Source organism: Electrophorus electricus, chromosome 7 (assembly GCF_041902795.1).
Source record: "Electrophorus electricus isolate QZ-2024a chromosome 7, ASM4190279v1, whole genome shotgun sequence".
Taxonomy (NCBI): Eukaryota; Metazoa; Chordata; class Actinopteri; order Gymnotiformes; family Gymnotidae; genus Electrophorus; species Electrophorus electricus.
Genome location: NC_137503.1, coordinates 3,490,459 through 3,513,585, shown reverse-complemented (window position 1 = coordinate 3,513,585; position 23,127 = coordinate 3,490,459). Strand labels below are relative to the sequence as shown.

At 43.0% G+C, this 23,127-nt stretch overlaps 2 protein-coding genes across 9 annotated transcripts; both read right to left on the bottom strand.

The window, feature by feature from the left end:
• Window positions 1–1,977: 1,977 nt before the first annotated feature.
• On the bottom strand, window positions 1,978–16,025 carry inpp5d (inositol polyphosphate-5-phosphatase D). 7 transcript variants are annotated; one of them, XM_027007740.3, is made up of 27 exons: window positions 15,598–16,019; window positions 14,653–14,716; window positions 12,221–12,356; window positions 11,918–12,071; window positions 11,136–11,276; window positions 10,849–10,951; window positions 10,685–10,762; window positions 10,420–10,497; window positions 9,804–9,927; window positions 9,401–9,507; window positions 8,819–8,921; window positions 7,980–8,176; window positions 7,618–7,735; window positions 7,393–7,489; window positions 7,176–7,314; window positions 6,724–6,832; window positions 6,268–6,356; window positions 5,690–5,771; window positions 5,477–5,566; window positions 4,967–5,077; window positions 4,730–4,809; window positions 4,537–4,624; window positions 4,145–4,291; window positions 3,729–3,792; window positions 3,309–3,464; window positions 2,682–3,163; window positions 1,978–2,448 (listed from the first exon to the last, which is right to left on the bottom strand). In XM_027007740.3, exons 1-27 carry the CDS (start codon window positions 15,735–15,737, stop codon window positions 2,399–2,401), a joined length of 3,327 nt encoding a protein of 1,108 aa, XP_026863541.2. In that variant the 5' UTR covers window positions 15,738–16,019; the 3' UTR covers window positions 1,978–2,398. The 7 variants fall into 7 exon arrangements, with proteins under 7 accessions (XP_026863541.2, XP_081574043.1, XP_081574041.1 ...); XM_081717917.1 differs by having other exon boundaries at window positions 12,221–12,313; window positions 15,598–15,649; XM_081717915.1 differs by lacking the exon at window positions 15,598–16,019 and adding an exon at window positions 13,280–13,449 and having other exon boundaries at window positions 14,653–14,699.
• A 1,391-nt stretch (window positions 16,026–17,416) lies between these two features.
• gpr17 (G protein-coupled receptor 17) lies at window positions 17,417–22,405 on the bottom strand. Of its 2 annotated transcripts, none has more exons than XM_027007778.3 (2): window positions 22,195–22,405; window positions 17,417–19,596 (listed from the first exon to the last, which is right to left on the bottom strand). In XM_027007778.3, the coding sequence occupies exon 2, from the start codon at window positions 19,586–19,588 to the stop codon at window positions 18,572–18,574; it is 1,017 nt and encodes a 338-aa protein (XP_026863579.1). In that variant the 5' UTR covers window positions 19,589–19,596; window positions 22,195–22,405; the 3' UTR covers window positions 17,417–18,571. The 2 variants fall into 2 exon arrangements, with proteins under 2 accessions (XP_026863579.1, XP_026863580.1); XM_027007779.3 differs by lacking the exon at window positions 22,195–22,405 and adding an exon at window positions 19,988–20,199.
• Between the last annotated feature and the right edge of the window lie 722 nt (window positions 22,406–23,127).

Sequence of the window (23,127 nt, the reverse complement as noted above, 5' to 3'; positions counted from 1 at the left end):
TTGTTTGACATTATTTTTGTCTTCAAAATAAAGTCCAGGCGTGCAGCACACGTTATATGTTACGTTACGTTTGGTAGAACTGTGACTCCTGTAGAATCACCAGCAGGGTGCGCTATTTACAAACACTTTCACACCCACCTTACTCGTGAGCCCCAAAGCGTCGATACATTTGACCAATGCTAAAACAAAATATTGCATTATGCAAACTAATGATCAATGCTTAAACAAAACACTGCATTGTGTAAACACACTGATAAGTATGAATTCCTTAGTAAAATCTCATCGCATCACAGGTGGATCAGGTTTATTGCATTAGTGTTAGGTTTTGTTTGTTTGCTTGTTTACAGCCAAACACTTTTACCTCTTGCAAATAATTTACTCTTTATTTAAAACCCCAGTTATACTTTAATGGTATATTTCAGATGTTCATTATCTGAAATGAATCCAGTTAAAAGTTCTATGTAGACATTCTCATAAACATGTCATATAATGGAAAAATATATGTAAAGTAAAAATGGATACAGATAAGAATAAGGCCAATAGACTTGCTGGAAATGCAGATAAAAATGAATGGCTCATTGTATCATCATAACCTGGCAACCTGTTAAAGAACAGGCAAATGACAACAAATTACCAAAAGTGCTATGTCGCAATTCAAATTCAGTTTCACAAATTGTTACGTTAAATGTAACAGTGTTGCCTGTTATAGTTTTGCAAAGAAAAGGTTTAGTCCAAAAACATGATTAAATCAAGTAGTTCAGCAAAAAGTTCCATTTAAAACTTTCAAAGGAGTTTTTCATGAGGGGCACATTTGTTTATATGACCAGTTTACAATGTTTATGCATAAATAAAAACTACTAATTTACTTATTTGATCTACCCTTGAAAGTCTAATGTATTACACACACACACACACACACACACACACACACACACACACACACGCATGTACTGAGGTATTTTTATTTGTACCATAAACACAGGAGCAATATAAAAGGTAAGATACTGAAGGTAAAGGTGATTACACAAGGAATTTACAAGGAAAACTTTGCTCAGACATTTAAAGACTTAAGTTTTGCATTACCACTGTTGTAAGGTCAATATTTGCATATTGTATTATTATACCATCATTCTGTGGATGGAAAAAAAAATGCAACTAATGATATCAGGAAGAATAATCTGAAACTTAATCGTTTACATTCTTTTTGTCTATATAAACTTTAAAAAAATTATCTAGACTTAGCAAAAGAGCCATGCACTGTGGTGCATTGATGTTGCACAGATCATGATGTAAAAGCCACAACAGTGTAATGACTGTGTTGCTTAGTTATTGACTCTAATTTATGGATCTAGTCAAGAATGTAAAGGAACAATGCCATTCTGATTTGTTAAATAAATCATATTAAATGGCCAAATTCACCATTCAGTTAACTCTAGCCACTAAAAACAGCCCATCTCCACTGTAATTGATTTTTTTTATACTTCTCACTTCCGGATATAACCAGTGTGCCTTTTTATCTGAATGAATGCTTATGAATGCTATTTTGAGCAACTGAAAATGACCAATGAATGAATATTTTGAGCAAATGCAACAAGTTCTTAACATCTGGCTGAGACGAAAATGAGAAACTCACATATACTGTGCACAAAGACCCAGTTGGGATGAATTTTAATGCAAGGTTTACATACGCACGAGGGAACTAGTGATTAGTTGATCACAGCTGGTGAGATATGGGTGTTTTCTTTCTAACACCAGTTATAAACGATGTGATGTTAAAAAGGCACTATTAGTTTTATAATAATTTTGTTGTTTTTGTAAGTTGTTGCTGGGTTCTGCTTCACAAATGTCTACCCCATGCTACCTTTAGTAGAGCTTCAGTTCAAATTCACTTTCAATCCCACTTTAGGGTCAAAATATCACTTTATTATTATTATTATTATTATTTTGCATTTTCTAAGTCAGAGAACAAAGCTCCTCTCATCTGTTGGTAGAGTTTATTCCTTCCTGCATATAAAAGTCAAGTAAATGCTGATCAAACAGGATCATACAACCACATCGGTAATCGATAAAAATATACAGATTCATACACCCACACTGCTCAAGGTATAAGCCTTCGGTCTTTAAAAATCATCATACGCAATCTCACAAAATATTGGGAAAGAAAAGGGAACGAATCACGCACACTGTACATTCACGATGCAGCAAATTCAACATGACAGGAGAAGAAAGAGGGATCGTGTGGGTGACCGCGGCCTCCTTGGACGCACGTTGGGACAGGGCTGGGCGCTCGTTCCGCTTCTCTGGCGGTGAGGAGGCCTTTGGTGGTTATCGGAATCATTATCCAGCCTGCAGCAGGGCACCACTGGCCAGCCATTTAGAAGGCGAAAAGGGCGAAGTCTCATTTTAAAGGACGACTCGTCTTTGGAGACTGTGTCGTCTCATGAGGCACTGCAAACAGACAGAAAAGGTTTATTTAATAATTAGAGTCAATTTCCATCAATCGTTTTTAAATAATTATTTTAATACCTTATCATTATATAAGCATGTTGTAGGTATGTCTGCCTTAACAATATGTAAACAATGACTTTGTCTATATACATCTTTCATTTTTCTATTATATACAACATTCATTTTTATATGTCAGTGTAAAAAAATCTATAGTTTTGACGCTAGTATCATACCATCCTTGGGCAATGGCTGGCTTGGTCTTGCAGGCAGCTTGATCTTGCATGGTAACTCGGAGCTGTCCCTGTAATCTCTGGGCTTTAGCTGGGGCTCCTGGGATGGACCAGGGCGGAATTTCAACGGCAGAGGTGGCTTCCCGGCCATCAACATTCCCCCTTCGGAGCGAGAGGGCACCACAGGCTTTTTGGAGTAGGCAGTGGGCTGTAGACTGGTCCCACTGCTGCCACCACTACCACCAGGGGTTGGCAACAGGTTTTGTGGTTTGGTGTCTGACGTGCACGTGAAGGAGCGGTTGCGAGGGGTCGGGACCGGTGGGGGACGGTCTGGGTCAGGATCTGAGGATTTGGGGAAGGGGAAAAATTCCGGGGGAGACAATTGGTCTTTCCGTGGGGTGTCTTGATCCTTGCCACCTCGCGACGTTGAACCATAGAGGGGGTTGTCAAACATCTCTGCTGGCTGCCCATCCTCAGATCTTAAACTTCAACCATGCAATTCGATTCAATTCAATTCAAAATTCATAAACTACAAATGTAGTATTACAGAGGCTTTAAACAATGTCTGATGGATTTATTTGGAAGAAATTATTCTCTTTTGTATGAAACAATGATGTATGATGTACTCACACTGGACTGGAGGCTTTTCCAGTGGGGCTTTGCACAGAATGGTCATATCTGGTCTTTTTTGGCGAGATGTTTCCAGGAGCCACGTCTTTCACTCCATGCCCAGCTGAAATCCCTGCTCGAGGGCTGAAGTTCCAGCCCTTCTCTGACTGGCTGCACCTGTAGCCCACGATCGTATGATTATGTTTGCTCATATCAGTCGGTAGGACCATAGTTGACCTGTAGATTTATTATGAATCATTTTTGTTTATTCCTATTAAAATGCAAGACCGTCCACCATCTCGTGAAGCTGTGGATTTTTAGAAAAGTCATATATGGGAATTTGGCTTGCCTCCTTTATTAAATATCCGCACAGACAGGTATTAGATATGTTGAACGATGTACCAAATATACGTTAATGAAAAGTCAGAAAGAAAGGCTCACTTGGTCATGTGATCTCCTGGCTTGCCTTTGCTGGTCCCTGAGTCATCACCAACCTTAATGAAATCTGCAAAGAGGAAAACATATTTAATTAAATGTGACATGGATCAGTTCACGTTAAAATAATTTTGAACATTAATCTAGTGGTAACTAAATCACGTTGATAATCATAACACGGCATCCAGGCATTTAGGGCTGGTTAAGCAGGTGACTGTTTGGGATTTTTAACCAAACACTTTGCGTATGGTTAGGAGGTGAAAGGCTTTGTTGGTGGAACAATTTGGGAAGTGGATCATGTGAGGTTGATATGAAGAAGGCCGGCAAAGTGGGTTAGAGGATGTAGGTATGCAGAAGTACGCTGGTAGAGTTACAGATGGGCTGGATGCGATGCGGAGACAGTGGCCCGTGCGTCCACTCACCATACAGCTTTTCTGTCTGCTTTCCTTCTGAGGTGCGCAACTGGATGCCTCCTGTCAGGGTGCCCGTGCGTTCGCCGTGATGCATGAGCACTTCACTGAACTCTGTGTAGTTGCTCTCTGCGGCGCGGAGGGCCACGCATGTCTCGCCTGCAGACAGGTGAGACAGGTGAGACAGGTGCACACTTTGAGCCATGATATTCAGGTGGAAATGTATTTTTTTCCCAGGCAACGAAGGAAGCCTAGAGTTATACCTGGGTCCTAAAGCTGAAAAGGAGAGCAGATAAAGAAGCCAGCATTTTGCATCACATATTTAAAATGTGTGCACATGGACCCAGTTAGTAGGACCCAGGTATTGCTTAACAACTGTCTGCTCAGATTGCAAACACACCTACCATATGATTCATCGCTATCTGTAGACTTTATACTTATGAGGATATGCTGATCCAGTAAATATTCTGGGTCTGCAATGATGGGTGTGAGCTGTAAAAGGGTTAAAAGAGGCTTTTTCACTGTGCTGCCGCATTCGGTGACATTTAAATCACATTCTGTCAGTTGATATGGTCCCAGCAACGTGCAGTGGGTTACCTCTACTAGTGATCCAAATCGAACCTTGATGAAGCCCTCTGTGTTCTCCTGATTCTCCCCATCAGGTCCCTTAACAAATTCTAGAAAGTTCAATAGATAAGATTTTGCACATGCACACACACACGCATGCACGCGCACACAAACACACACACTTGTTTTTTTTTTTTACATATTTAAGCTGCAAGAACAAGCAAACATGCTCTTTGTCACAAAAAGGCAAAGGACAAGCCTTCATACTTTCCAGGCAGCTTGAGTGGTACTCGATGTAGAACTTTGTCTTGGACTTGGTCATCAGAACAGCAACACAGTTCATAAATTTGACGGCACCCTCTGACACTTTTGTGGGATCTGAAGAAAAGACACGGTTTGTCACCCAATTCACTCTCTTTAATCCTCTAGTACGGCGGCAGTAATAATAACAGCGTTAAAGTCAGTACTATTATACCACACTGTGTCATGATAGAATACAGACAGTAGTGTGTCCTTTAGCAAGTTGCAGACTCAGAGACGTTTGACCACATGTAACTTGAAACAATACGTTTCTAGAACTGATTGAAACAGTTGGTAACTTGATTTTTTAAAATGATTGCCTCCAAGATCCTACTACGCTGTCTCACATCGGTTGATGTAACTTAACAGAAAATGTGTATAAAATATGCTACTTTAAAATAATCAACAGATGTAAATAACTCATGTATATAGTACCATCCACCAAGTTGATTGTTTTTGGGGAAAAAAAAATCATACCATTCTTTGAGACAAACTGTGAAGTCACGCCAACATCAAACGTGGCGAATACCGGGGAGTGGTCACTTGTCATGATGTCATTGGTGCATCCTGAAAGGGGCAGGGAAAGAATTCAGTCTGACAAGTAGCACGATGTCTGGGGTGTTTAAATATAAAGAACCGCATTGTTTTTCCATGTTAAAGATGCTTAAAGTTTCGGATCCCTCCACCAACCATATGAGTGGCAGGCAACATGCACCAAGGGGTAGGACTTGCGGAGTACGCGGTCGCACCATGAGGGCAAGTTATATTTGGTCTGTGGGTGAGACAAAGAGAGGATGAGTAGCACTGAGCCTCTCTATTGTTTTACACACAAGCGTAGCGCTTGCATGAAGCCGGAAAACCTTCCTCCTTGCTTGGCTTAGAAGCAGACGGCTGACAATGAATCGCCCGGCAGTAGTGAGTCAGAGCAGCTAGACTTTCAACACTAGAACTGGAGCGCCTTGAATGAGTATGAAAATGTCTGTAGGACTTTATTACAAGGCCAGTCACTTGGACATGCTACTACCTGTATGAGTGCACAGGTGTCGCAGGCATATTGTCAGAGAGTTGTTTACAACCGAAAATGTGCGCAGACATCTTGAAACTAAATACTAAATAGGTCTGTCTGGAAAGTCTGTCAGATTAATCATAGTAGGGCCATTGGATCTGGAACCACACGAAGGGAATCTATGTCTATATTTTCTATGTTCATAACCTTTCCTTTATTCAGCCACCTGGAAAAAGACACAGAAAAGAAAACATAATGTTACCCCTGTTGCCTTGGCTTTGGTGTAGACGTATTTTTCACGCGTGTCTCTTTCGAAGCGATACGTAGGTGGGAATGTGATCTCTTCTTCTTCTGTAAGGGAAAACGTTGGGGAGACGTCATTGCCCATGAACATGGACGCCAGATCATATTCATAACTCTTGTGCAAAAATGAAATATTTCACAGTCAAGAGCCACACAAATGCGACATGCAAGACATAAACACTGGAGAACATGCTAAAATTGATTTAGATGGTTTCTTTCTTTGAGTTGAATGATTTGGTCTCAATTTAAGAGTAAAAACCAAGAAACACAAATAGACTAGTTTAGGTCACTCAATCACTGTCCACCAGGCGTTAGAGAAAACCAAACTTCATCAAGTATGCTTTGCGGAGTGAGTTTGGCCAGCTGGACGCTATGATGGGCAGTTGCCATGGCTGCAGGAAGGCTGGCCCCTCACCGTAGTTCAGGAACACGTTCTCTTCCGCACGCTCCATGTTCAGCTGGTCCCGACTCAACAGTTCCTGATAATTCTGTTGTTTGATCTTCATCACAATGTTCTCTGCTTCCTGGAAAAAGCAAACAATGCTAAACAAAAAGCTGCATCTCTTCCTGTTTGGTGATGTCAGCAGCTGCTGTATTTAAGAGCTTCTGGTTGAATAGGGGAACTGCTCAGGGGTTTTAATGCGCCGGTCACCAGTGTGCTCCCTCAACCACAACAGCTTCTGTCTCACAGCTGCACTCAAAGGAGAATGAGTAATAAACGTGATTAAACAAGTAAAATGTCATTATATTCCAAATCTTTCTAAAAACAAAATAAAGCTACAATTTAAATTTTTTCCATAACCAGTTAAACGTTCCTGGTAATTCTCCATTAAGAAATAGTCTAGCTATCACAGAATGTTAGTTTACCTGTGTTGGGAGATCAAGCCGGTAATTTAGATCCCCAAGCCAGAAGAGGTGTGTGAAGCGGCACGTGATGTCGAACGGATTAAGTTTCTTGTCTCCAAGGTTTAGAAAGCGCAGGATACTGACATAGTTCTGATTCCGCCTAGCAAGAGGACAGACATCGCGAAATTAGTGGGAATAAGTGGGAGGCAACGCTCATCTTTTGTCTCCTTTAACTTACCTGATCTTCTTTTCACTCCCCGAAGTCAAGTGGCTGTTGACAAAGCCAAACGACGTGCCGTTGAACATGAAAGATACTGCCACTGCGCCTTTGTTTCCTGAACAAAGCAACAACAAAAACAATAACAAACATACAAATACAGACCCATTTTCCTCTCTTTCAAATTCACCCTTCACTATGAACGTTTTGTTGTTGTTAGACCTTTAGAGTTGGAGATGAACTGACCAAGAGCATTAGCGATTCCAGTCTTCACGCTGTCACAGAAGATGTGGGAGATGCGATTCTCATGTTCTGGTTTGGCCAGAACAACAATTCTTATATTCCACAGCGTCTGAGTGGCTACCTGTAAAGAAACAAACAATTACCCATCAAAACAGCACTGAATTATTTTTAATGTAACTAAACTATTGCATCTCTCTCTTTACTTTTGTCTCTTTCACACACACACACACACACACACACACACACACACACACACACACACACACACACACACACGTCATCAGAAGAGACGAGGACACCACATCAATCCTGACCCAGGCCTTTCAGATAGAATGTGCCAACATGAGCATTGATATGTGACAAACCTGTTTAAAGCTTATATTAGTGATGTCTCGAAGGGTTGCCTTCACTGTGTCTATCCACTCCTTTTCTCCCAGTGGGTCCTCCTGAGTCCCAACCACATAGATGTCGTGGGGGATCTGACTGGCTGTGTCATCATGGGTCTTGCCTAGGCCCTTGGACTGAAACCAGGATGTAATGTTTGAAGGTGGGTTGGCATTTCCTGTGCACAGAGGAGCAATTCACATTTCGGTTGAATATATGGGCCCAGCAGACGTTTTCAGCTAATAAAGCAAATGGTAGAATATTGAAAGTGTAGTGATTTGAGAGAAATGCACTGTAAATGTTTGTTTGCATGTTAAGTTGGGCAGGACAGGAAAATCAGAGAAGAGATCTCCTTAATATCTCTTGTGTTTCTGTGAGACACAAAACTTTACTTTATTTTATTACATATCAGTGGTTTCAACAAAGATCTTAGCAAAACATCACATTTTATATATTTTCATGATGCCAAAACACATGTACATGTTTAAAATAGATCAAAAATGTTGCTAGCCCATACATTTTTTAAATCCACAAATAAGTTACAACTCATAAACACCAGCAAACAAACAAAGTTTGTAGCAATTATAGAAAAAAATGTCTTTGTTCTTAAATGTTTCTCAAACAAAATTCTCAGTAATTAATTCACGATATCTCAGAAAGAGTGTCTCATTGTTGTCTAATATTCTTTCACTTAAGGAATCCTAGGCGAAGCATCTGTGACGAAGTTGATGAGATGTGACATTCACCTGTACATCTGTACATTTCAACAGAAAGTCTCCATTGGTCTAAGCTCTAAAAGGTGTGGTCACGACAGACTTACCCATGTTCCACGTCCCAACAAAGACACTGATCATATCTGGTTCAGGCTTGCCTGAGTGTTTGTTTTTCATCTGCTGAAGTAATTGACAGAAACCTTCTCTCTTCTGGAAACACAGAAACAACATCGTCACACAAACATGCTCCCGCACACCCACACACACACTTAAATGCCGTGTGAATTAACAACTGAAATAAAACGATCGAAACATTCGTTTGGAGCCATTATAATACAGAGGTTTCTGTACACACTGAGTCGTATCTCAAGGGTATAGCATCCCCCTTGGATGCTCATGTTCACTAGAATAGTTGATATCAAACAATACTTTCTAGTTGCTTTGCCTTTTTGTCCCACAGCCAGCAATCTGTACATCACTTTCACACCTTCTGTGTGCCCCATGTTGCCCAAAATGAAAGCAATCAAACAAACGCAAGACACACACAAACAAAAAAAATAAAAATAGAAGTGTTGCATTTATCTGACATTTCTTTTTAGGATGTGTAATTTGCATCCTCTAAACCAATAAAGGTCAGAAACACCACGTGACAACTTCTCTAGAAAAGCACAATTAGCCGTGAAGCTTACTTTCGTGTCATTAAAGACAAATTCCTGGCGCTTGGTCTTCTCCTTCTCTGTTTCCACCAATACAACTAGTTTGGTATGCATTTTCTGGGACTTCACCAACTGCAAGACTACAAGTTGACAAGTATATACCCCATTAGTCATTACTTCTGGGTAAGTCACCTCAGTAAAGTTTATTTAAATATTTGAAAGGTCAACCACGGGTTTCTGACAGGATACTTTGAATTAATGAATAAACTCATGAAAAGACACACTGTGCACAAATGAATCCTGTAACGTCTATGTATGGAAGTACCAGACGGCCCCATGCATTACAGTAATGACAAGTTTAGTTCCTTAAATAGGGATAGAAATGGCAAAAACACTTGCATGTATTTATTCTTTTCGTAACTACATGGAGGCGTACTTTTATTGTGCACAAAGTATTTATCCTCAGGCCCATCTTTGGACTTCTTGAAGTAAACCTTCCCACTTTCTACATCAACCTTTAGGAACATTTTGGTCGAAATGCCAAGGGACTCTGATTTTACCTGTTAACAGAGAAAAGATCAGATTTAAAAAAAACAAATCCCCAAAACACAGGAAACGTAACGTGAAATTTACATTATTACGAGTTTAGGATAGATCCACCCAAACATAGTGTGACAGTGTCTTGCACTTAGAGAAAAAGTGCCTCTGCCTTATTTACATATGGCGTTGAAAAGCAAACCACTATAACTAGCACACATTCACTGGTCTGCTGTGGTAACACAAGAAGAGACAGCATGTCTGCCTGCAGTCACCCAACACTTTCAGTTTCTTAGTACATATATGAATATGTTTCAGAAGCTCTTCGAGTCACACCAGTTAGACTTCTCACAATGTACATGTTGCTGGCGACAGGAAAATGTATTTTGTAATTGTGTAGCAACTCAAACAGAATATATAAAACTATATACAGAGAATTATATGGTAATTACAAAATTTGAATAATACTGCATCACAGGGGGCTAATTGTTTCCCATAAACAACATATTGCTTACTTCAAATGTAACAGGTGGTATAAGTGACTTCCTGTGGCCTCCTTCATAACCCACGGATTCAAAGACGGTATTCTTGGTCTGTGAATACCAAAGTACATTATCTTTAATGGTGGTCAGAGAAACAGAATGTTTTAGACAGAGGTCCTTCATCAGCTGTACAAGCAAAGTGCTTCACAATAACTCAGTAACTAAGTCTCAGTCTCAGTGTCGCACGATGACTCAGATACGTGCATGTAAAATATGAAGGGGGTGAAACCCTCAATACCTTTTCTTCTATTAGACATATCATCTTAGTTAGTTGCTCAAGTCTAAAATGTACAGGCTGGCTGGCATCAGCAGAAACCTGAAACAAAAGCAAAACTGTGAGACAGAAACCAGAGAGAACACAACCATATGCATTTGTTCCTTTCGCATCACAGGGAATGTCACCTGATCTTTGACCTGCCCCCTAATTCGACTAGCTCCAGGAGACAGAGGCTGTTCCACGACCTTCAGCAGGGCCTCCAGTGTCGGAAGCGTACGTGAAATCTCGCTAACAGCAAAAGAAGCATAGAAGATTGCTAAAGTCACTCATAAGTGGGAATTCACTTCCCGTATTCCAGTTATAAATTATTCTTTTCCATACGTCATTTCTAAATTATGTTAGTTATGGGTCTTAAATATGATGCTGACTGACTGCAATGAGGTCAATCCAAGATGACTTTTTTTTTTTTAACCTGTTGAGACTCTTGCAGATGTTCATAAGAAGTTTCTTCAGGTTGGGGAGGGTGGGGTTCCCGTTCTGCACTTGCTCAGCATCCAGACCGACCTCCGAGCAGAAATACTCCTGGATTGCCATCTGATTCGCTTCAGAGATGCTGCACGTCAGACAGCTCAGTCATTTCACACTGATTGACACTGGCAAAATGATATTGCACCACCTACGGCTGATTTGGGAAATATTGTATATATATATATATATATATATATATATATATATATATATGCTGATTTCAATCAAATAATATTCAATGGCAGTAATTACACAATTAAAACATTCAGAGCTACTCAGTCAAAGCTACTTGATCCTTCAAGGCCAGTTCCTGCAAATGTTTCACTCTGTAGAGTCAGGTGTGATGACACCACAACCAGTCGGTTGAGCAAACTGTTCAATAATTACAGAACAGTTTGCTTTCACTGTCCAGGACTGAGTATCAGGGGTCTAAACATCTGCCTATTCCTGCCATAGGAGCACAGTTACAGATTTGGTATATTTACATTTATGGCATTTGGCAGACGCTCTTATTCAGAGTGACTTACAAAAGTGCTTTGTCACTTACTCATGGAATACATCCTAGCCAGTGCAATAGGTTATAGTCCAATATACCAATGATCTAGAATATTGTAAAAATACAGGGATCACTGCTGATGACTAGAAGCACAAAATACATAAGCTCTATCTTAGACAAATATAAGTGCATAAGTACTAGAATCTGTTAGTCAACAAAGGATTCAGTACTGTGACATGTCGATGTGCTGAAGACGATGAATGTACGTGTCCATGACGGACAGGCGGCTTGGCTCCGCCTCCCTGGCAGAGTCACCAGGGGATCCCCGGGCCTCACTTCCTGGGATGTTCCTGGGAGGAAGCTGAGGTGGTAACGTGTTTGGCTCTGTGGGGACACAGATGAACAGACGACTGTCACGGAAACGCGGTACAAAGCCAAGCACAAACACATCAAGGCCCAAGTTGCATGGAAGTTACTCTCAAGTTACTCTCTGCCTTTCCCCAGCATGTAGTGGAAACATGGGCGTTTCCTACCTGACTCCTCCTCTGCCTCTTCCTGCTGCTGTACAGTGTACTGCAGGTGGGTGACTAACCCCATGTTCTCCTTACGGTAGGCCTCCACCAAGTCTGAGAGCACAGAGAAGAACCGAATGGGCACGCCCTCTGATGCCTGCGTTCACGGGAGACAGCGAAGTTGCCGTTTATTGCTCTGTCCGTGGTGCACGTTAAACACACGCGTTCTTACACAATTGTACACGTGCCAGCGACTGAAAGGAACACTGCCCACTCCACTGCTCAGCCAAAAGGCCAAAGTGGACCCCTGGCGCTTGTGCAGTTCTGACAGTGAGCCCTGTGCCCCTCATCGCTAGCCTTAGATCAGTTATTCTCACGGCCATGGAGTCATCTGATCTGGCCTAGACTTTTTATACCTAAAAAGAAAAAGTCTAAGCTGTTTAAATGTTAGACACGTTTTGACTCGCATGCCAGGCAGGTAAGCTGGCTTGGTTTATGAGGATAGGGAGTGAGTGACACAGGAAATGAAACAACAAAAATAGCCCAAATATATGACCTTTGTAGTATGTCTTTGCCGTTATGGCCTAGAATCAGAAGCTACGTTGGTTGTTGCATCTATATTAAAGAGACACTGCCAAAACAGTGCTTTTATTGTTTAGCTTATGGCACAGTGTTAACTTTGCCATAAGCATCCGTTCTAATCTCTGACTGCAGGGTGGATGTTCGCAACTGCTCTCCGTGAAAATCACCCACCTCCCACGCTTTTTTCACACGTCATTGTATCGCCTCAGGCAGACACAAACTGATTTTTTTTTTTAAATCAACCCTAATGATAGAAGAAAACTTCAATTTCACAAACTTTCCACCCAAGACCCAGCACAAGAGGAACACCGTCAGAGTTCCCGCCCACGCTAATCATTTAAAAAAAAAATAACTGCAGCTCTACGGCTCTGCAGCGTGGCACCGAAAGAGGAAGAACACGCGCCACAGAGATGCTCCTGGGGACCGCTCTGGATGTTTACGCACGACGGGTCACCCGCTTGCGAGGATCGCCACCTCTCGCGGCGAGGAGCGTCTTACGTGCGACGGCTCGGCTACGGCGGAACTGCCACTCTCTGTTTCTCTTCTGTACATCGCAGGGGTTGCTGCGGTGCGTTTAGCAGACGTCCCCCTCGGACAGCAGCGCGGGGCCTCTGCTCGAGTTTGAATCAAAACACCAAGCGCTGTTGCAGCTGCAATTGCGCGCACTGCTAAAGAGGAAAAGGTACTGCCTTAAGAGGCGAGGCACACACGCACAGTCGCAGGGAGTCCACAGCAGCTGAACACACATCTGCCATGTACACACATGCTCAGAAAGAAACATAATATTTAAAAACATTAATAAATAAATACATTTTAAAAACAAAAACAAACCTAGCGCTGATCAACCCCCTTCATGGTTTGTACAACGTTTAAAGATCGCAGCCACTTACTGTGGAATTGAACAATGTCCTAGCAACTGACTTGTGAGACAATGTTCAGTATTTCTTGACTTTAAAAGGTTCACACTGATGAATCGCCCTGAGCTTCGACCGCTGATGTGAGACAGACAAATAGACCATTTCTCATCTCAGCCCTAACACAAATAAATCCTGTAGTTTATTTCCTTCTCCCCAGAATTATTTTTACTGGTCATATGTAGAAAATAAACTCTTGTTTGCCACAGATCCATCACATGTATATAACAGAAAATATGTATTTTTTACTACTGCTAGCAAAACACATGTATAGTAGAACTGTTGTGCAGCATCAGATTATGATATCCCTGTCATCATTTTCTGTTACATACATGTCTCTTTCACTGTATTGTCTTGTATCATACCGTGCAGTATTGGCATATTTTGTGATAATCAGTACTAGTATGTACTTGTAGTAATCTGTACTAATTCTATATCTCTATGGATATATATTTTGTCTTACTAAACTTATTTTCTTTCTGGATATACTATGATGCATGTAATTTGCAGGCCGCAAGAACAAGTACTGCAAACAGTCAAAGTAAATTTAATTACTTGTGTGGCTGCAAGCAGAGTTGCAAACTGCACCACTCTATTCTATGGCAAAATCTGAAATTCACTTTATTCTAAAAGGCATGGCAGTATTCTCTTTAATTGGCAGGCAGGCAATAAACGTAGGCACAGACACTTAAAGGGGGCTCAAAAATATGCTAGGAATGAGCATCTCTGGTTTTTAATAAACACTCTAAAATAATATTCACTCCTAGCTGGATCTTGAGCTCGTATCTTCAACTTCAACACGCCAGACTGGGTCCGGTGCAGGTAAGCACCCATCAGTGCGAACAAGGAATCCACCCCCACCCCCACCCCCCAGGGAGCAGGGAACGTGAGAAACTACGGCTACACCTGCCCTGTCCAACTCATATCCTCCCCTCTGTACTCATGTCATTCCGTTACCTGCACGGAGAGCTTTTTCTCTTCATTGGGTAGTATTCTGTAGGTATATACACAGTTTTGGTACCTGCATGTGAACAAAAGATTCTGTTTAGATCAAAAATCATAAATTACAAGGTGCCGGCAATAATGAAATTCATGTATACTGGGCAAATGGAATCTGTAACACAGTAGCCCCTAAAACCTGAATGTAAAAACATTGGCAGGTTTGAACAGGAAATACTGACTGTAATGCGGTTCTTTACAAATGAGACACTCTTCTATATTTAGTGTTTTGATATTCAAAGTAGTGAAGAGTCATTGTCATTTCTCTGACCAGCAGCTCAGACTGGTTCTCTTTGGTCCGTTTGCCAGCGTTTATTAGCAGACAGCATTTGCATGGATGTATATAGAAGCCCAGGTTCCAGCACATTTCATATTTTTATGCAAAAGTAATGCACTCATGGTGATGTATCAGTTCACAGAACTGGTCTATAAAAAGTCTCAAAACTCTAAAACATTACAGCACATTAGGAAACACTAATAAATATCTTATGCGTCCAAAAACCTCTATAAACCAGTTTAATAGAAAGCAGTTTTCAGTTCTACACGGTCACACCAGAGGAGATTGCATAAGCTTTTTTTCTCTTGTGGAGTCCTGATTCAACCATCCACCTCTTGTAGCCGCATGCCACACTTTCTGTACAAATGTGAAAACTTTGTGATAATCACACACACCAGCTACTGTTTTCTAATTCAAATAAAGTTGGCAGAAAAGAGCTACAAACTGCAGCTGTCGCTACGCGCCTCACATAACGGCCGCAGTGTACAAAAAGCCCCGACCATCCATCGTTGGCATGGCGTGACGTGCTCGTTGGGGAAACAGTGAAAGTGCTAGGGACCCAAGTCCGGAATGGTGTCCGGCTGGCCGGCGACATTAGTTGAGCCAGGCTGTAAAGTTGTACTCACAGTACACAGAGGGCATATGCTCCTTGTATGGACTCGCTGTCACGAAGGAGGAAGCTACCGTCCTTGGCTTCTTTGGAGAGCAGGTCTTCTGCCATGGAGCGGGTGATATTGCCATGGTACCAAGGCTGGTGGGATGACATCCTGTCCAGCGCTCCCTTCCTGTTAGACTCGCCGTCGCGGACAAACCCGAGTGCGGGTTTGGCTTGAGGGGACGATGGGCAGAACGGATGGACAGGCTCAGTGTCCTTCCAGGGCCTACTTCATGGCGTTACTTGCGTCAGAGTGCTGTTCCTTCTCGCTCTCTCTCACTCGATCACTCGGGCTCTCTTGCGCACACACACATTCTCTCTCTCTCTCTCTCTCTCTCTCTCTCTCTCTCTCTCTTCCTGTTAAAGAGGCGAAAGCTGTAAAAAAGGAAGCTACCACAAATGCAAGGGTGAACTTCCTTATTCTGTGCGCACAGAGAGAGAGAGAGAGAGAAAGAGAGAGAGAGAGAGAGAGAGAGAGAGGGGCAGGCCAGGGAGCTGACTGGTTCCCACAGCTACACCACAGCAGAAAAAAGTTGTGAGGTATTCAGTATTCATCTATAGGCTGCCACTGTGTAAAGCCAAGGTATTCTACATTACTGATTAAGCCTGTTAACTGTGCTTACTACACACATGCCCGAGTCTGCCTAATGTTAGTGATGCACAGTATAATGCAAACATTTATGCAAATGCACAGTGCTAAGATCCTGTTACTTGCAGCATACAAAGGTGAGGCATTAATATGGGGCAAAGTTCGAGGGAAGCGGCATGGGGCTTGCACGCAGACCTGCGATCACATCTTCAGTAGTTAGGGTCCCATTATGGCTGTCTGGCTGCATACACTGCAAATTGATAAGTGCATTCGCAGTAATGTCAAAAGGCACACCTCTTCTCAAAACACAAATGCATTCCAGAGGACAAGAAGCAAAACAATTTTACACCCCCCCCCCCCCCCCCACTCCCTTTTGAACAAGTAAGGCATAATATTTCCCTGCTTTTTAATGTTTAATGTTTTAAGGCTTCTCTTTTTTCTGGCTACTTAGCCCTTATAGTATTATGCAATCTTGAGTAACCCTTAGACCACAGACACAAGTGCAAAATATACACGTCTGCATCTAGAAGTGGATCTCTCAGTTTAGCCTCTTTGTCCTGCCTTCATCAGCCGAGGATGATGTGGAACATCTCATGAAATTTTGCACTGATATGAGAGAGAGAAAGACAGAGGAAGACAGAAGCTATCTGCTGACAATCCACAGTCTGAATCACATGATCTGAAAAGAGAACCCAAAGAGTCTGACTGCATGGGGGTTTCCATCCTGCCTCTATCTCTCTCTAACACACACATACACACACACATGTACTATGTGGTAAGGACACAGGGGCTATAGCCATAGAGCACTGTGAGGGAGATTATGTGAAAGAGCCCCACATCATACACTGTGCTGTTGATAAATGACATTGTCTTTCTGCCCGTCGTACCATCTCATGATACTGGCACTCTAAACTGGTCACATGGAAAGAGACGGTGCCGTCCGGGACAAACAAGCAGAGAAGTCGAGTTTCTGCGAAAACTGAAGCGCACTGCTCATTGTCTCAATGAGAATGAACCTTCTTTGCGCTGTAGGAACTCGTGATGCGTTGCGGCAGTGAGCTACAGTCTGCGCGCTCTACCTCTGCCCTCTAGTGTGACTGTGGGTACTCATGGCTGCAGTAACAGCAGCCATGAGCTTTACTGGTGCACACTGCTGGTTCGGCCAGACTCCAGTGAGTTTCAGAATCAGCGTAAACACGACAAAGATATAAAAACATTTAATTTACATAATAATTACAAATGGACAAAAATAGTGCGTCCAGCACATTTTGTACAAGGAACATTGAAATGCGGAAATATGAGTGTCATAGAAACAGTGTAATAAATAGTTTCAAACTCATAGGCAGTCAGAGAGAGAGAGAAAAAAACACATCACGGTGTTTAAATATTCCAAAGGATGTAGAAAGTCAAATATAACTGATCACAACGCATATTTAGAACTGCATAGCAATGTAAGTACGACAAACTGTTATGGAGGCCCCTATAAATGCAATACAAATTGAAGGTACATATAAGAGTTACAGAACAGCAGCATACAGTACTGCACATCTAAATATGATTAAATTCATTAGTTTGTCATTAGCATTTTCTCACAGTATATAATGAAATTGGTTGTTACTTCCTTTTCTAAACATTGGGGTGAACCTAGTAAAGCCCAAAGCAGGTAAACTGACAGGAATACACAATAAAAACAATTATGTTTAATGACAAATAAAACTAATATATAAATAATATACATATAAGTTTGGCATTTAGTCTTTAAGCATACCCACACATGGTCTTGGTAAAAGACTTCCTGTAACAATAAACAGATGCATTATATTTTGCAGGTAAAGAAGTAAAAGTTAAACAAGTGCATTTGTGATTTATCAATAGATGCAACTGCACAGGAGGTAAACAGCAGAAAGCTCCCACCTTTGAGTTTAAAGCAATTTTGTTATTGTTTTTTTTTTATTGGTAAAACAAATGAAAAGTTGGATCCTCTACAAAAATTATTCTTCATATTTATAGCTTTACATTGGCCCAGTGAAGACTAAACACACTTTTTCTAATGATTAATATTTGTGAGCTAATGATGTTATTGATGTCAAAGCCAGATTTATGTCAAAATGTGCAATAAAAGTGATCAAAACACATTTTTTCCCAGTAGATACAACTTTCCCTTCTTGCAGCCTAAGCACTTCCTGACAAAACACGCCACTAAATCAGCCAGCCGAGGGGTGTAGTGTTTGGCAACCTTCTTTCTGTTATCTCTGTTAAAGACTAATACATCCTCAGCAACCCCCAACCAGCCAATGCCATGAAACGGACCTGATGTGAGGTGGATGCCAGGTCTCCACTTTTAAATCCCTGCTTCTCAGAACTCAGACTTGGCACTAAGGGAACTCTCATGTGTTCCCTTAAGGTCTCCACTTGCCACGGACCCCCCTGAGGTATCCCTGCAGAGGAGCCTTTGCACTGTGCCTCTAAATTTCTCAGCTCCAAACAGGTAGACCAGGGGATCCAGAGCTCCGTTCAGACAGGTGAGAGAGGAGGTGAGACGGTTAGCCAGGGCCAGCCCCCGCTGGGTTTGGCAGGACAGGTCGGGGTGACCATAACCCAGGATGAATGTGGCCCGGCTCACGTGGTAGGGTAGGAAACAGACGACATAGATGAGCAGGACCAGGCCGATGGTGCGCAGGGCCCGGAGCTTGACGGCCGGCTCCAGTCGGGACCCCCTCCGCAGACTGTTCACTATGAGCAGGTAGCAGGAGAGCGTGGCCAAAAAAGGGGGCGTAAACGCCACAGCCAGGGAGACGAGAGCTCGGCGAGAGGCCTTCTCCCTGTACAGCTGCAAGCACACTGTGGAGCCGTCCACCTCTGCAGTCTGCTGCGTGGCCAGCAGGGGCGCCATAGACACAATCACCAGAGCCCAAAGAGCGAAGCTGGCTATGTGAGCGAAACGGGCTTGCCGGACCTTCAGCGAGCTGACAGCGTGCACCACGGCGAGGTAGCGATCGCCTGCCACGCAGGCCAGGAAATACAGGCTGGCGTACATGTTGAGATAGAACAGGAAGCCAGCCACGCGGCAAGGGACCTCGCCGAACGGCCAGTGACCCCACGTCAGGTGGTAGGTAGCCCGGAGAGGTAAAATAATAATGTAGGACAGGTCAGCCACAGCAAGGTGCATCAAGAAGACGTTGGCTGGGGAAGACACTCCTCTCTGGCGTGAGAAGATCCACAGTGCAAGGCTGTTGCCGTTCAGCGCGAGGAGGAAGATAACGATGTAATAGAGGCCGAAGAGCAGGTTCTCTGCCGTGTTGTCAACAGGCTCACAGCTCTCCGCAGTCTGATTGGACAACAGGGTGGGAATCACGGTTGCTGGGGACTCCATCCTTGCACCTGAAGGAAGAGATGAACATGGAAAAATGAGTTAGTGCTCATCTTAAACTAATAATTAAAGCAATACATCACCCACAATAACCTCACGCTGTTTTTGAAATCCCTTCGGAGTTGAAATAATTTATGTGGTGACGTCTTTTCATTAAGATGTCTCTTGAGTTGGGCCATTATACAAAGCTGTGGCCAGACCATATAAATAATAAAAACACCCAGCACACCCTCAAAAATTCCCAGAGGAACATCTTTATAAATTCTTCCAGTTTTACAATGTCTTGTTTAGAAAAATAAACCACCGGGTCCTCTTCAAAGACGTAAAGGTTTCAGCTGCCTGAAGTACTTGTGATAAAGTGCCTCAGCCTTTGGCCCTTTGCCAGTGCAGGTTGCTACGTACGTGCAATTGAAGTTCCCGTGAAAGTTCTGAAAATGGTAAATGTTATGGTTCTCTGTGTGCTTTGAGGAATTCCAGAGGAACTGTTTGGGCATTTGGCAGTGAGAGGTTACAGATACTCTGAGAAGCAGGAGGCACTGGCTGAGAGGAGAGTGTAGACGTGCACCGCCCATGCCGCTGCGTGCAGCTGGGTGACGGCCACGCCTTTCTCGTGGGACTCCGGCGTCACGCCCTGCTATTTGTTTACCGCTCAGCATGACTGCATCCGGGCCGACCTTGTACAGAACTTGTGGGATTTAAAAAGACAGACCAACTTTATCAACATCAACTAATGGCATTAAACTTGCTCTATCCCTAACCATAGCAATTAATAATGACTCAAAGTTTCTGCACAATCCAGTGAATTCGGAATTCCATGGCATCACAACTGGCACACCTCGGCCCGGGGTAGACTGGGTTACCATAGTTTAAGCGTGCTTATAATGCCCACTTTTCCTTGCAAGTTTACAAACAAAACATTTCTTGTTTGATTGGTTCAAAACGTAAAGCACAAGCAAATAATATCTACAAGTATCCCTGATCATACTCACACTTTAGCAGTATGAATATGCCACAGTCCATTCCTACAATGTCAAGATTAGTTAAGTGTGACACCTTATATATTATTCTGATAAATCAAATTGGAGCAAAACAAAGATTCCCACTCAATAACAAGCTTCTTGCCAAAAAAAAAAAAAGCTTAGAACATTAGTCCTAGTGATGGAAACATGGGGAGGCCAAGCATGAATATTTTCAAAGCATCCCAAAAATATGAAAAGGGTGTGTCTTAGGGAGTGTGTGGAGCCCCTTGGGGTCCTCCGTACTGTAGGGAAGGGAAGTTCCTCATTCTGGAAGTAAGTGGGAGGCAAAAGCTTGAAGCCCCACAACTCACTGAGCCCTTCAGTAATAAAACAGATAAGGCCAGACGTTTTGCGAAACTCGGGCGATGTCAGGCAGCCTGGCTTGTCCTCCTGCACCACAGACGAAGCTTCGGCCCCGGCGGCCGTGAAGTGGGAGGAGGCCACGGGGGGCCTGTGTTCCAGATACGCGGCCATGGCTCTGTGGGACTCCACAATGATGCGTCTTCTCATGGTGAACCCTCCACCCCCTACGGGTAGTGCCAGGTTCTCAGTGAACAGGAGTTCCAGTGCTTCGTCAAAAGCGGCAGGTGTCTGCAAAATGTTCAGCGAACGAGGAAACGCCTCCGGAATAACTGCTGTTCCGCTGATCATTTCTGGGAGGGGGGTGGGTACAGCTCTTTTAAAACATGATTAAGGGAGAGCTGAGGAGGATTTGTGACCGCTGGGCAGAGCTGGCAGCAGGAAAAAGGGGACAGGAAAACTCCGCCTCACAATGTTAGAAGTGGGAGAAGTATACCACCCAGAGGAGCAAAGAAGGGAGCGTGCATTCGGGAGCGTGACTGTTGAAGGAACTTTATCAGACACTGGGGCACTGTGGTAGACTGGGATTTCTAAACATAACTAAACACGTTCTGATGAAGTTTCTCGGTGGGAAATTACAGTATTTCAGAGTGCCATTAACATCCCTTATGAGTCTCTAAGAATCATCCTAATGCAAAGAAAACATGAAGTAGGATTCAGAAGAAAATTAACTAAGGAATATTTAGCTCAGAACAGAAGATATTTCTGGGTGGGGGGGGCACACAGAAACACACCCTAACCCTAAAGAAACTAACATCATTTGATTTCTAAAATGTTGTTCAGTGTTCATGTGTTACAAATGTCTCTACTATATACTTTAGGAATACATAACTAGGGACACCACTAAATCACACGCAATCCCATCAATTGTCATAGTCTAAAAAAAGGTTGTAGTTTCATACTACAAAGCAATACTAAAGCAATCTTCATAATTAATTCTACAACTCTATGCTTAATTATAGAATAACGTAAAATCAAGATCTATACATTCCTACAAGAGTTTTAAATTCACAACATGAAATGAAATGAAGTAAATTTCTTGAATAGTTATTGCTTGTCAGTTTTTGTTGTTGTTAAAGTCAAGACGACCTCAATCTTCAAATAGTGTTACGTGCATTACTGAAATCCTAGTTTAAAAATGGCAGTTAAAACTCATTCCTTGAATCAAACTAGTCCTCAATGCCAACAGACTAGCAGCACTATGTCAGTTAGTGAGAGACAGAGACTCACCGTTATTGGTCTCGCTCGTGTCTGGTCAGCAGTGCACAGCCAAGCAGTGCAGCATGCAGAGGGAGTCCTTTGGCTGTAGGAGTACACTGCAGCGGACTGGAGATGTCTGTTAACAGCTGCTGAGAGCAGAGGGTTATCCAGCCACTCCTCCTGAATGCATCACAAGTGTACAGGAGTGAAGACCAGGCTTTGGGGCCACGCAGGGTTGCCCGCGATGATGTGAACTCACGGCTGGGCCACACCTTCTCAGTGCTTCTCAAATACTTTTACTATGACTCTTTCTGTGCGCGCAAAAAATTTGATTACCCAAAAAAAAAAAAAAAAAAAAATCCCTGGCCCAACGGGGAGGCCCTGGCACGTCCCCTGACCTCGGCCTTTCTGCTCAATGCCATTCTTGACTGAGAGCCACTTGTGCACTCCACAAAGGCTCGAGTCAGAAGACGCGGTGCATTTTGACAGCGCGAGAATAATGGCATGCCTTTGCTACGTGGACTCGCCACTCGCCATGGCAACAGAGCCTAAGCGATGCACGACATACCCCCCGCCACTGGAAACCCGCTCAAGTGCCGCTGCATCCACGAGCATGTGACCATTCGGTGTAGCGGTTTAGGGACAGAGCCTGAGAGGTAGCCTGACGGTCGCCCCCGGAGCGAAGCTATGCCAGACGACGCAGCAGGGTGGGCAGCCAAGAGAACATGAAAGAGCCATGGGACCATGGTGCCTCAGCCACCCACTGGGGGTTGGTGGTGGGGCCTCATAGATCAGGCCAGTCGAGGGCAAAAATGATCTCGACATGTGATCTCCAGACAGATGTGGACAGGAGGCCCAGCGAAGTATTGGGGTAGTGGCGACAATAATCTGCCTCTTATTCTAGGAGGCCACAGCTGTGTGGGACAAGCATGGCCTGTTTCTCCCATGCTTGTCTGCGGCTTC

Coding starts and splice junctions, on each gene's coding strand:
- gpr17 (XM_027007778.3), bottom strand. CDS start 19,588: ATGGAGTCCCCAGCAACCGTGATTCCCACCCTGTTGTCCAATCAGACT.
- inpp5d (XM_027007740.3), bottom strand. CDS start 15,737: ATGTCATCCCACCAGCCTTGGTACCATGGCAATATCACCCGCTCCATG. Junction 9,508..9,803: donor ATACTTTGTGCACAATAAAA/GTACGCCTCCAT, acceptor GTCAACTTGTAG/TCTTGCAGTTGGTGAAGTCC. Junction 5,772..6,267: donor CCAAAGCCAAGGCAACAGGG/GTAACATTATGT, acceptor TCTCACCCACAG/ACCAAATATAACTTGCCCTC.